At 43.4% G+C, this 10710-nt stretch overlaps 1 protein-coding gene across 1 annotated transcript in view; it reads right to left on the bottom strand.

The window, feature by feature from the left end:
• The window catches only part of LOC128343484 (myosin-1B-like), a 29894-nt gene that overhangs the window by 6583 nt on the left and 12601 nt on the right, over window positions 1-10710 (bottom strand). Inside the window, exons 22-30 of the mRNA XM_053292614.1 lie at window positions 10281-10536; window positions 6221-6463; window positions 5707-5883; window positions 5476-5621; window positions 5292-5382; window positions 4812-5201; window positions 3385-3511; window positions 1666-1784; window positions 1092-1288 (exon numbers count right to left, since the gene is read on the bottom strand). Coding sequence (XP_053148589.1) covers window positions 1092-1288; window positions 1666-1784; window positions 3385-3511; window positions 4812-5201; window positions 5292-5382; window positions 5476-5621; window positions 5707-5883; window positions 6221-6463; window positions 10281-10536 — 1746 coding nt within the window. The remainder of the gene's footprint in view (window positions 1-1091; window positions 1289-1665; window positions 1785-3384; window positions 3512-4811; window positions 5202-5291; window positions 5383-5475; window positions 5622-5706; window positions 5884-6220; window positions 6464-10280; window positions 10537-10710) is intronic.

Genomic DNA, 10710 nt, shown 5'->3' with positions numbered 1-10710 from the left:
TCGGGGAGACTACAGAGAGGAGGGTGGACTGGCTGTGTGGGCTTCCTTCTTGCATGAAGGACAGCCTGCACAGCCAATCACAACTGGAGCTTCTTCTTGGGTTGGAGCAACGAAACTTACTACAACTTGAAGGTTCAAACTAGAGTTTAGAGAGCGAAATCTTGGGTCGCTCTCCATGCGGAGCTGGCATTTCGGTGGGATGTCCTGCATTAGGAACATAGGAAACTGCCATATACTGAGTCAGACCATTGGTCTATCTAGCTCTGTATTGTGTACACAGACTGGCAGCGGCTTCTCTAAAGTCTCAGGCAGGAATCTCTCTCAGCCCTATCTTGGAGATGCCAGGGAGGGAACTTGGAACTTTCTGCTCTTCCCAGAGCGGCTCCATCCCCTGAGGGGAATATCTTACAGTGTTCACACATCAAGTCTCCCATTCATATGCAACCAGGGCAGACCCTGCTTAGCTAGGGGGACAAGTCATGCTTGCTACCACAAGAGCAGCTCTCCTCTCCTGAAGGGAGAGGTACATTCTGATTCCGGAATGGTACATTCCGATTTACTGGTTTGGCATCTGTCTGCCATTATAGAACATTGGGAATACAAATAATATTTTCATTAGCCATGAAGAGAAATTGTTTTTTGCAAAAGGCCAGGGAATTAATACATACATTCTGTATTTTATATAGAGTTGTTCTTTTTGTATGCATTCACTTTTCTCTTCTGAATACAATGCTTACAAAAATGGGAAATGATATACAGGACATATGAGGTTATATCCAAAGAAAGTTAGTCATTGCGACATCCACTGAAGTCATTGCAACGAGTTAATTGTGATTAATATAAGTCCCATTAATTTAAATGGGGCATAGTCATGGCTTGCTTACTTTGGATACAGTCCATAAGCTAAAAAATGTTGACTTCTGAAACTTAACCTAAAACCTTTTATTAAAAAAGTGATAATAGTTTTCTATCAAAGAGATTGTTGTAGGTAAGATTTCAAAAGCTGAAAACACATTCATAAATTCATATAGGATCTTTATATCACAAATGCACGTGTTATCTCCAGTTCCCCCCTCCCCGCACACACATACTTGGCCTCCTCTAGTTCCTCAGTACGTTGAATGGCATCAGTCTCATATTTGGTCCTCCACTGGGCAACCTCACTGTTGGCCTTAGACATTGCACGTTGGAGTTCAGCCTTGGCTTCCTGCTCCTCCTCAAACTGCTCCCGGAGCAAGTCACAGTCATGACGAGTAGATTGCAAGGCATGGGCCAGTGCATTCTTAGCCTGGAAAAAGGAAACTATTTGTTTCGTAATTTCCCTAAATCTGTTTGCCAAGCTTTTTCATTTCCTATCATAAGATTTCCCTTTACCTTTATTACATTCTTTAGATTATAAACCTTCAGACAGGAACATTTGTGTTTTAGTAATTGTAAAGTGCCTAGTTGCAGGCACTAGATGAATACATAATAATATTTGGGAAATTTCCCTTTATATGATAATTTATTAGTTGTTTTGCTGATCAAATATCAATTCATTTGATATTTGTGCAATGTTGTTATAGTTTGAGACATTCTCAGACATTTTAGTCCTTTACAGCTGCATGCAGGGTTGCAATCCAGCACTGAAAAGATCCATCTATTAGATTTAGACATAATGCACACCTTTGTTTCCTCTTCAAGTTGCCTCTTCAGTTCTTCAATCTGTTGGGTAAAGCCTTGCTTGCCTCTTGAGAGTTGGGAAATCAAAGAATCTTTTTCATCTACTTGGCGTGCAAATTCACCTAAGAGGAACAAAACAGAAGATAATTTAAGATGACGGGGCTAAAAATCACTGAATAAATTGTACTGAATAAAATTCTCCTGTTATACTAGGAGATAACAGGAGAGTTTGCACATCTAACCACAGAGGGAGATATGAAATTTTCACTTCACATATTTTAGAAAAGTGGTATCAGCTGAATGCAGAAGTAACTGTACATTGGGCTGGGAGCACTTGCTTATGACAGCCAATGCCACTATCAGAACTATGGAGTGACTACCCAAATCATGTAGTGAAAGATAATATTTTATTGTTCACATTTCTAATTGCTATAGGTTATGTTGTGTTATTCTGGAATAAAAATCATATGGCAGTTCCAACTGAGAACTTTCAAAGCATTTCAGCTTTCTAAACGTTTACAAACAACTCACCTGTAGGGGTGTGCATGGAACCGTGGAGCTGCGGTCTGGCACTGGCATGGGGGCTTCCTTTAAGGGCGGGGGAGGGTTTACTTACCCCTCCCGCCGCTTTCCCTCCTCCAGTGCACGTATTCTCTTTAGTAATTGGGGCGGCAGGATACCTCCCTGCCACCCCTTCCCTCGATTGACTGCAAAAGGCTGCAAAAAGTCTTTTGTGCATGCACGTCATGCGTGCGCTTCACGTCTCAGCGACGTGTGTGTGTGTGTGGCCGCGCATGTGCACGCGACGTGCGCATGCGCAAAAGGCTTTTTGCAGCCTTTTGCAGTCAAGCAGGGGAAGGGGCGGCAGGGAGGTATCCTGCCGCCTCAATTACTAAAGAGAATACGCATTCTGGAGGGTGGAAAGTGGCGAGAGAGGTAAGTAAACCCTCCCCCACACTTAAAGGAGCCCCCCACCCCAATCCCTCCGAACCCCAAACCACCCATGTCCGGACTGGTTCGGAGGCCAGTATAATGGCCTCCGGACTGGTCCGGGCACATCACTACTCACCTGGGCATGCAGAGGCCTATTGGGCACGTACGGCAGCCTCCAAAATGGCCACCATGACGAAGGGCAGGCCTGGAACAGGCCAAAGACCACCCAAACTATGTGATTTCTGGTAATAATGGAGGCCAGCAGGGGAGGGAGAACCTCCAAAGACACACACATCCCATGGCCGCAGCAGCGTCCCACAAAAAGTGATGTTGTTTTAAATTGGGGAAGGGGGGACTTTGAACCCCCTGAACGGGCTCGGGGGTTCAGCTCTATGCTGAACCGATCTGGGGAGGGTTCTGCTCAACTTCGAGCCATCAAACCAAACTAGTTTGATGTCAAACTGGTTCGATTCCAATCCGGTTTGCACATCCCTAATGAAAATCACATTTGAAACCTTAAAATCAGTTAAACAGTAAAAACCATAAAACACCTGCAAAAAATAACCATAAAAAAGATAAACAGAAGCCGGGAAGCTGATAAACCCGGCAGCCTCTAAAGGGTAAAAGCCTGGACAAAGAAAAAGGTCTTTAGTTGTTTTTTAAAAGCAGTCACAGATGTCAAAGAGTGGACATTCACTGGAGTTAGCAATAAAGTTAATTCTAGAACACTCACTATATTAAAAAGTATCTGCATTACTTTTTTAATTTATAAGCAGGTAGGTGTTTTACCTGATTCTGTTTGCAGACGAGCTCTCTGAGCACTCAGATCATTAATTGTGCGCTGGTGTTCTTCCTCCTTTGCTTTAACCTCACTGAGTTGGTCCTCCAAGGAACGGGATAATTTCTCAAGAGTTGACTGAAATAGGCAATGCAATGAAATACAATCATTCTTCGAACTAGAATAATAATAGTGAGAAAAGGTACACATTCCAAACACTGAAAAGATTAAAATGTGGGCAGCTATGAAAAATAATACAGGAAATCAATTTGTAAATTGGGATGATTTCCAAATATATGTTTCATTGAAACCAAAATCAAGGGCTACATATAGGATAAAATCAAATATTTTCTGGTACAGTCTGGCACAATCTGTTCCATGACTGATACCATCTGTGCAGATACCTAGATTATAAAACCCTCCAGCAGAAATGTCTTCTCATTTTCTCTATACCACCATATACAAGGATGATGCTATATAAATAATCAATCATCATCATCATCATCATCATCATCATCGACTACAAACAAAGGCATGACTGACTGCAAAAAAAAGCATGACAAGGTAGCAGGGATGATACACTGGAACATCTGCAAAAAATACAAGCTAACTGGAACCAAACATTGGTGGGACCATAAAATTGAAAAAGTTGTAGAAAATGAAGATGCAAAAATATTATGGGACTTCCGACTAAGAACCGACAAACATCTGCCACACAATACACCAGATATAACTGTAGTCGAGAAGAAAGAAAAACATGTTACAATAATCAACATAGCAATACCAGGGGATAGCAGAACAGAAGAAAAAGAAATAGAAAAAATCACCAAATACAAAGATCTACAAATTGAAATTGAAAGGCTGTGGCAGAAAAAGACCAAAGTAATCCCAGTGGTAATTGGCACCCTAGGTGCAATTCCAAAACAACTTGAAGAGCACCTTAACACCATAGGGGCCACAGAAATCACCATCAGCCAATTACAAAAAGCAACTTTACTGGGAACAGCCTATATTTTGCGATGATATCTATAATAACCAACAGTACTGATGATAAAATTCAGCCATCCCAGGTCCTTGGGAAGGACTCGATGTCTGGATAAAACAAACCAGTCAATAACACCCGTCTGACTGTGTAAACAAGAAATAATAAATCATAAGCAATTATTACACAAAGTGCAGGTCTCATATAATCAAATACTTTTTAAAAAATGCTTATTTTGCGTAAGCTTTACTTAAAGTGTCATTCCTAGCAACCAGACGAGAGCATTTCCACTGCTTCATTTGCACATGTTACCCAATGAAACATTGCTGTAATCCTGGCATAATATCAAGTTTGGAGATGTTTTCCTAGCATAGCTGTTCCTAAACCACATATCTGACACTTAAAGAGATAAAGGCAGTTATTCTCACAAATCTCTGGTTTACTGAAGTGTAATACCTTGGCTTTGGAGACAGACTCCATGTTGCTAGCAAGGTCATCGATCTCCATCTTCAGCTCACTCTTCTCCTTCTCCAATTTCTGCTTCACACGCTGCAGGTTATCAATTTGTTCCCCAAGTTCAGCTGCACTGTCTGCATGCTTCTTGCGGAGGGCAGCTGCCGTTGCTTCATGCTGCAGAGTGGCCTCTTCAAGGTCCCGACGCATCTTCTGGAATTCTGCCTCACGTTTCTTGTTCATCTCAATCTGAGCTGCAGTTGCCCCACCAGCTTCCTCCAGCCGCTCACTGATCTCTTCAAGTTCTCTGGAGAGGTCAGCCCGCTGCTTCTCTGCTTTGGCCCGAGATGCACGCTCAGCCTCAATCTCTTCTTCAAGTTCCTCAATACGGGCCTAGAGAGCGACATCCTGATATTAGAAATCTACACTTTCCCCCCAGATAAATTCATTCCCCCAGCAGGAAGGGAGCCACGTGTAACTTGCCTGTAACTCCTTGATCTTCTTCTGAAGCTGGGAGCCCAAGGCCTGCTCATCTTCAATTTTGCTTTGGAGCTGGCTGATTTCAAAGTCTTTCCTTTTCACAACAAAACACATTGTATTAGACTACAAAACACAAAGCTATGAGAGCTGTGTGGGACAAAGACCTCCCACATGAGAACATGCTTACTTCTTAAGCTTTTCATCCAGCTGCTGCTTATCATTCTCCAAATCCATTAGGGATTCCTGAGACAGCTTCAGATCCCCTTCAAGCTTCCTCTTGGCCCTTTCAAGGTCCATGCGGAGCTTCTTTTCTTGCTCCAGAGACCCTTCAAGCTGAAGAGAAAAAGGTCATAAGGACTCTGCCCCAAGAGCAACATCTTCACCTGAGAGCTGCTTTTCTCCATGTTGTTTTGCTTACATCATCCACTTGCTGCTCTAGCTTGGTCTTTGCTTTGGTCAGAGTATTCACTTTGTCCTCCTCTGCCTGCAGGTCATCCAAGGTCTGTTGATGGGCCTCTTGGAGGGCTTTCTTTTCCTTGGTCAGTTTGGCAATGTTCTCATCCAAGACTGCCATCTCTTCAGTGAGGTTTTTCACCTTTTAGAAACAAACCAAAGTTTCAAATATCATGATACCCTCCAGTGACAGCACACCATTCTATTTCTTGCAGGTTTAGACCTATTCTCTCCCTACGAAATAAGAGCATCTCCTTCTATGGTTTTTTCCAGGAAGAACTTTGACTATCCTGCTTTTGCAGAATTTTAATTAGAATTAATTTTAATACTTGTTTTAATATCTATTTTATTATATTGTCTTTTTATGTATTTTAATTTGTAACTTTTAAATATTTTAAATTTTGTACACCGCCTCGAGATGTACATATCAGGTGGTATAGAAATATGACAAATAAGTAAATAGATATTCTGGTCAGTACCTTGTTTTCTGTGGCATGTTTCTCCTTTTCAACCTTGGCCAGTGTTAACTCCAGGTCATCGATGTCTTTCTTCAGCTCTGAGCATTCGTCTTCCAGTTTCCTCTTTTTGGCTGTCAACTCAGCATTCATTTCTTCCTCATCTTCTGCTCGTTCAGTCAGCTCCTTAATTTTCGCTTCCAGCTGGATTTTGGTTTTGATCAGCTGGTCGCATCTCTCCTCAGCATCTGCCAAGCCATCAGATTCCTATGAACAGAAAACATCTTTTAAAATGCTGCTTTTGTCCCAACTTGATAATGACATATATCACATAAGACTATGATATCTTTCCTATGCCAGGATTTATAAACATGATGGCACACACAGATGTATTGCATTAAATCATTAATATCCGTGGATGGAGAGGGGCCATGTATACAAGGAATGTGCTTGGGATAGCCTTACTCCATTTAAATTAATGGGGAAGCTATTCCAAGCTTAGTAGCTCCTATATGCAGAATAAATGCTAGGATTGGGGCAATGTATACAGTAACTGATTTTATGTGTTGATAGATCACCTGTACATCTATTTATAACCTTCAGCGGACACTAAGGGTACAATATGCAGACAATGAGGGTACAAATCTGTGGGCTAGTGGTGTGCACAGACCGGTCCGGGGCCACAGAAAAGGCCTCCGGCCCGGTCCTGAATTCCGGCGGTTTGGCAGGGCGGGGGAGTGTGTCTTTAAGGGGGTGGTAGTAGTACTTACCCCCCCCCCGCCGCCACTCTTCCCCCTCCGGTGCTGGAGTTGCCAAAAACGTTCTTGGGGCGGCAGAGTTCCTCCCTGCCGCCCCTGCCCCCGTCGTTGTCTGTAAGGATTAAACTAGAAAGAGCTGGCCGCACGCATGCGCCCTTCGCGGTGTGCGCACTTGTCTCCACCAGTCTCGCGCATGCCAGCGGCGAAGACAAGCGTGTGCGCCGCGAAGGGCACATCCGCGCCGCCAGCTCTTTCTAGTTTAACCCTTACAGACAACGATGGGGGCAGGGGCGGCAGGGAGGAACTCTGCCACCCCAAGAACATTTTTGGCAACTCCAGCGCCGGAGGGGGAAGAGCGGGGGGGGGAGTACTACCGCCTTCCCTTAAAGACACACTCCCCCCAGTGCCGGACCACGCTTCTGTGGTTCCATGCACATCCCTACTGTGGGCTGGGCAGGGTAGGACAGGGTCTGCCTTTGGTTAAACCTGTTGGAGCTAGGGCCCTGGCAGCATCAGCTCTCAGCTGCAATGTCTCATAGTGACCACTGCAGGGTGGCAGGGGGGTTAGGGTCATGGATAAAAGTTCTGGACTCCTCCCCTCTTTGTTCTTCCAGTGTTAGTGTCCATTTTGTCTCTCCAGAGATGGGGGGGTCTCTTTCTTCAGCCATGAGCTACAGCTGAAATAAGCTGCAGGCTTTTTTTTACATTTGTTTGTAACCTTTTCTTTAAACAAAATCCTTGTAATTCTCCAATACTAAAGAACTGTCTCAAGACATCTTGCTTTGCTGCTTTCTCACCAAACTGGTTTTGCTTTGTTATTTGGGGACTGAACAGCCATTCTTACCCTACAAAACCTACCTTGCATAAAAATGCAAAGGTGTCATTTTGACCCTATGCTCCCCAAATTCTCCAAACCAGCATGGACAAGGAGTATCCAGAGCTGCAGAGTGGGCCATGCAGATACCTGTTCAGCCTGCCAGGGCAAAGGATTTTGCTGACTGAGGAGAGCCAGATTCTTGTTTTCTCTTAGCCCAGAACATAGCCTCCTGGGACTCGTTTGAGAGCCTAAATTTGTTGGACACACTCAGACACCATTCCCCCTGGATTCATGGTTTGTCATTGAAAATCTTATACGCTACCAAAGAATCTACACTCAGAACACTTCAGAAACAACAAAACCCAGTACCCTATGGGTTAGCAACCCATGGAGGTGGTTGGCACCCTCGCTCTAGGCCACCCCAGCACCCCCCAAGTGCAGTTATGGGGCTGCTGAAACCTCCATTCTTCCCTATGGAGAAAAACCTTAAAGCCACTTGTGGGGTACTGGGGTGGCCCAGAGTGAGTGGTGGTCTAGTGCAAAGAGGGTGCCAACCACCTCCACGAGTTGCTAACCCATGGGGTACTGGGTTTTGTTGTTTCTGAAGTGTTCTGAGTGTAGATTCTTTGGTAGCATATAAGATTTTCAATGACAAACCATGAATCCACTCTCATCTGCTAACCTTAAAGACACATAAACTTCAAAAATCACTTAAAAATCAGCCCTTTGCCCAATTCCTTCCAAATAATTCTGACAGCTACCTGGCCCCCCTTGGGCACTACCACCCACCACACTCTGCTCTAGGCCACCCCTTTGCCCCCGACGTGAAGCTACACATTTGCTGACACCTCCATGCTTCTTTATGGAGAAAAACCTTAAAGACGCATAAACTTCAAAAATCAGTTAAAAATCAGCCTTTTGCCCCATTCCTTTCAAATAATTCTGATAGCTTCCTTGCCCACCTTGGGAACTACCACCTGCCACACTCCACTCTAGGACACCCCTTTCTCCCCGATGTGAAGCTATACATTTGCTGCAATCCTCATTATTCTCTATGAGGAATTCCAAAATACTTTTAAAATTCACCAATTATCAGAGGAGTGTCCGATTGCCTTGGAACTTTGTGGATAGTAGGCACCCCTGGTTGTCTGCCACCCACCCCACCTTTGTGCCCCTAGGTGCTCCATAATAGGGGATATGGGCTGGTTCTTGTCCCATTATACACTATGAGAAAAATAATTAAAAATATTTCAAATATTCTTAAAAAATCATAGGGGTGTCCAATTGCTTCAGGGTTTGCATGGTTGTTGGAACCCATGGGTGCTCCACAATAAGGAATAATGGGCTGGTTCGAGTCCCATTATACCCTATGAGGAAAAAAAATAATTTCCATAAATTCATAAAAAATCGTACGAGTGTCTGATTGCTTTGGGGTTTGGGTGGCAGGTACCCATGGGTGTCAGCTACCATCCTACCAATTTTTGGATGTCCTAACCAGTTCAAACCAGTTCGAATCGAACCACCCCCTGGTTCGGTTTGAATTCGAACCTGCAGCTCGAACCTGATGGCTGGTTCAGTTCAAATTCGAACCTTCGAACCACCCTGGTTTGAATTTGAACCAGTTCAAATTCAAACTGGTTCGCACATCCCTAACTTTCACCATGTAAATGAACTGAGGCGATGTTGTCTATAGGAGAATAATAAACTAAAATCTACCATTGGTACACCATTGTGTGTGGAGTGGGAGGGGAAGCTTCCCTGTTCCTGATGCTGGGTGCTCCAGCCTTCACTACCAGTCCATGGAATAAAACGAGGGTGGGTGGGGTTGAGTAAGGGGAAGAAAAAGGTAGGATGATGTGTGCAGGTTTGCTGAGTGTGGGGAGGAGGGAGGTAAAGGGTGAAAGTGAGCTGTGGGATTGTCTGGAGAGAAGGAAGAGGTGGATGGGGTGTTGAACAGGGGGTGGGAGGGAGAGAAGAAGCTGAGCAAGAGGTTGAGGGTGGGAGGGAGGAAAGAAGATGAGTGGAGATGGAGGGATAATTGGGGTAGGTCAAAAGCAGGAGAAGGGACAAGGTGAGAAGCAAAAGACCTTCCTTCTTTCCTTCCTACAAAGTCTGTTCTCTACATTCCCTTGAGAGTCCTCACTTGTACAGTACTTATTATGTATATCGTATATTTAATGAAGTATAATTAGCTTCAAATATTTGCAGCAGATATTGGTCAGAAGTTTTTCAATTTTTATTTGTTGTATTGTTTTATGCCTGTTTTTATATGTTTTTATACTCTTAGCATGTTGTTTTTATTGTGTTTTTATTGTATGTTTTTAACTTTTGTAAACCGCCTTGGGGCTATATTTTAACGAAAGGCGGTATATAAATAAATAAATAAATAAATAAATAAATAAATAAATAAATAAATAAATAAATAAATAAATAAGTTCCTGTACCCAACCTAGATTGCTCAGTCAACAGCACAGATGTTATCAGGACATAATGTGTCAAAGATTCTTACAGACTGGACTTGGAGCTGCAAGTCATTTTTCTCTTGCATCAGAGACACCATTTTTTCTTCCAGTTCCTTGCGTTTAGCCTCGGATTTGGTCAGTTCTTCCTTGGTTTTCTCAAAATCTTCCTTCATGTTAGCCATCTCCTTCTCTGACTCAGCACTCTTCAGCAGAGGCTTGATCTTGAAGTACAGCTTCATCCAAGCCCAGGTCTTGACATTCATGAATGAGCGGACATTGTATTGAATTGTAAAGATGGATTCTCTGTAAGGAAGGCAAAGTAGAATGTAAAGGACCATACCAAATAAATACAATGTGGCTGACATCCAGCCAATATAAAACTCATATAACTCAAAAGTACTACTCAGGAGTTACTCTAAAGGTCTATTTAATTTTAGCAGGACTACTCAAAAGTAATTTCGTCTGCCTGTCAGCCAG

The sequence above is a fragment of the Hemicordylus capensis genome, chromosome 2 (assembly GCF_027244095.1).
Source record: "Hemicordylus capensis ecotype Gifberg chromosome 2, rHemCap1.1.pri, whole genome shotgun sequence".
Taxonomy (NCBI): Eukaryota; Metazoa; Chordata; class Lepidosauria; order Squamata; family Cordylidae; genus Hemicordylus; species Hemicordylus capensis.
Note: the sequence above shows the minus strand (reverse complement) of the source record. Positions and strands in the feature narration are given on the sequence as shown.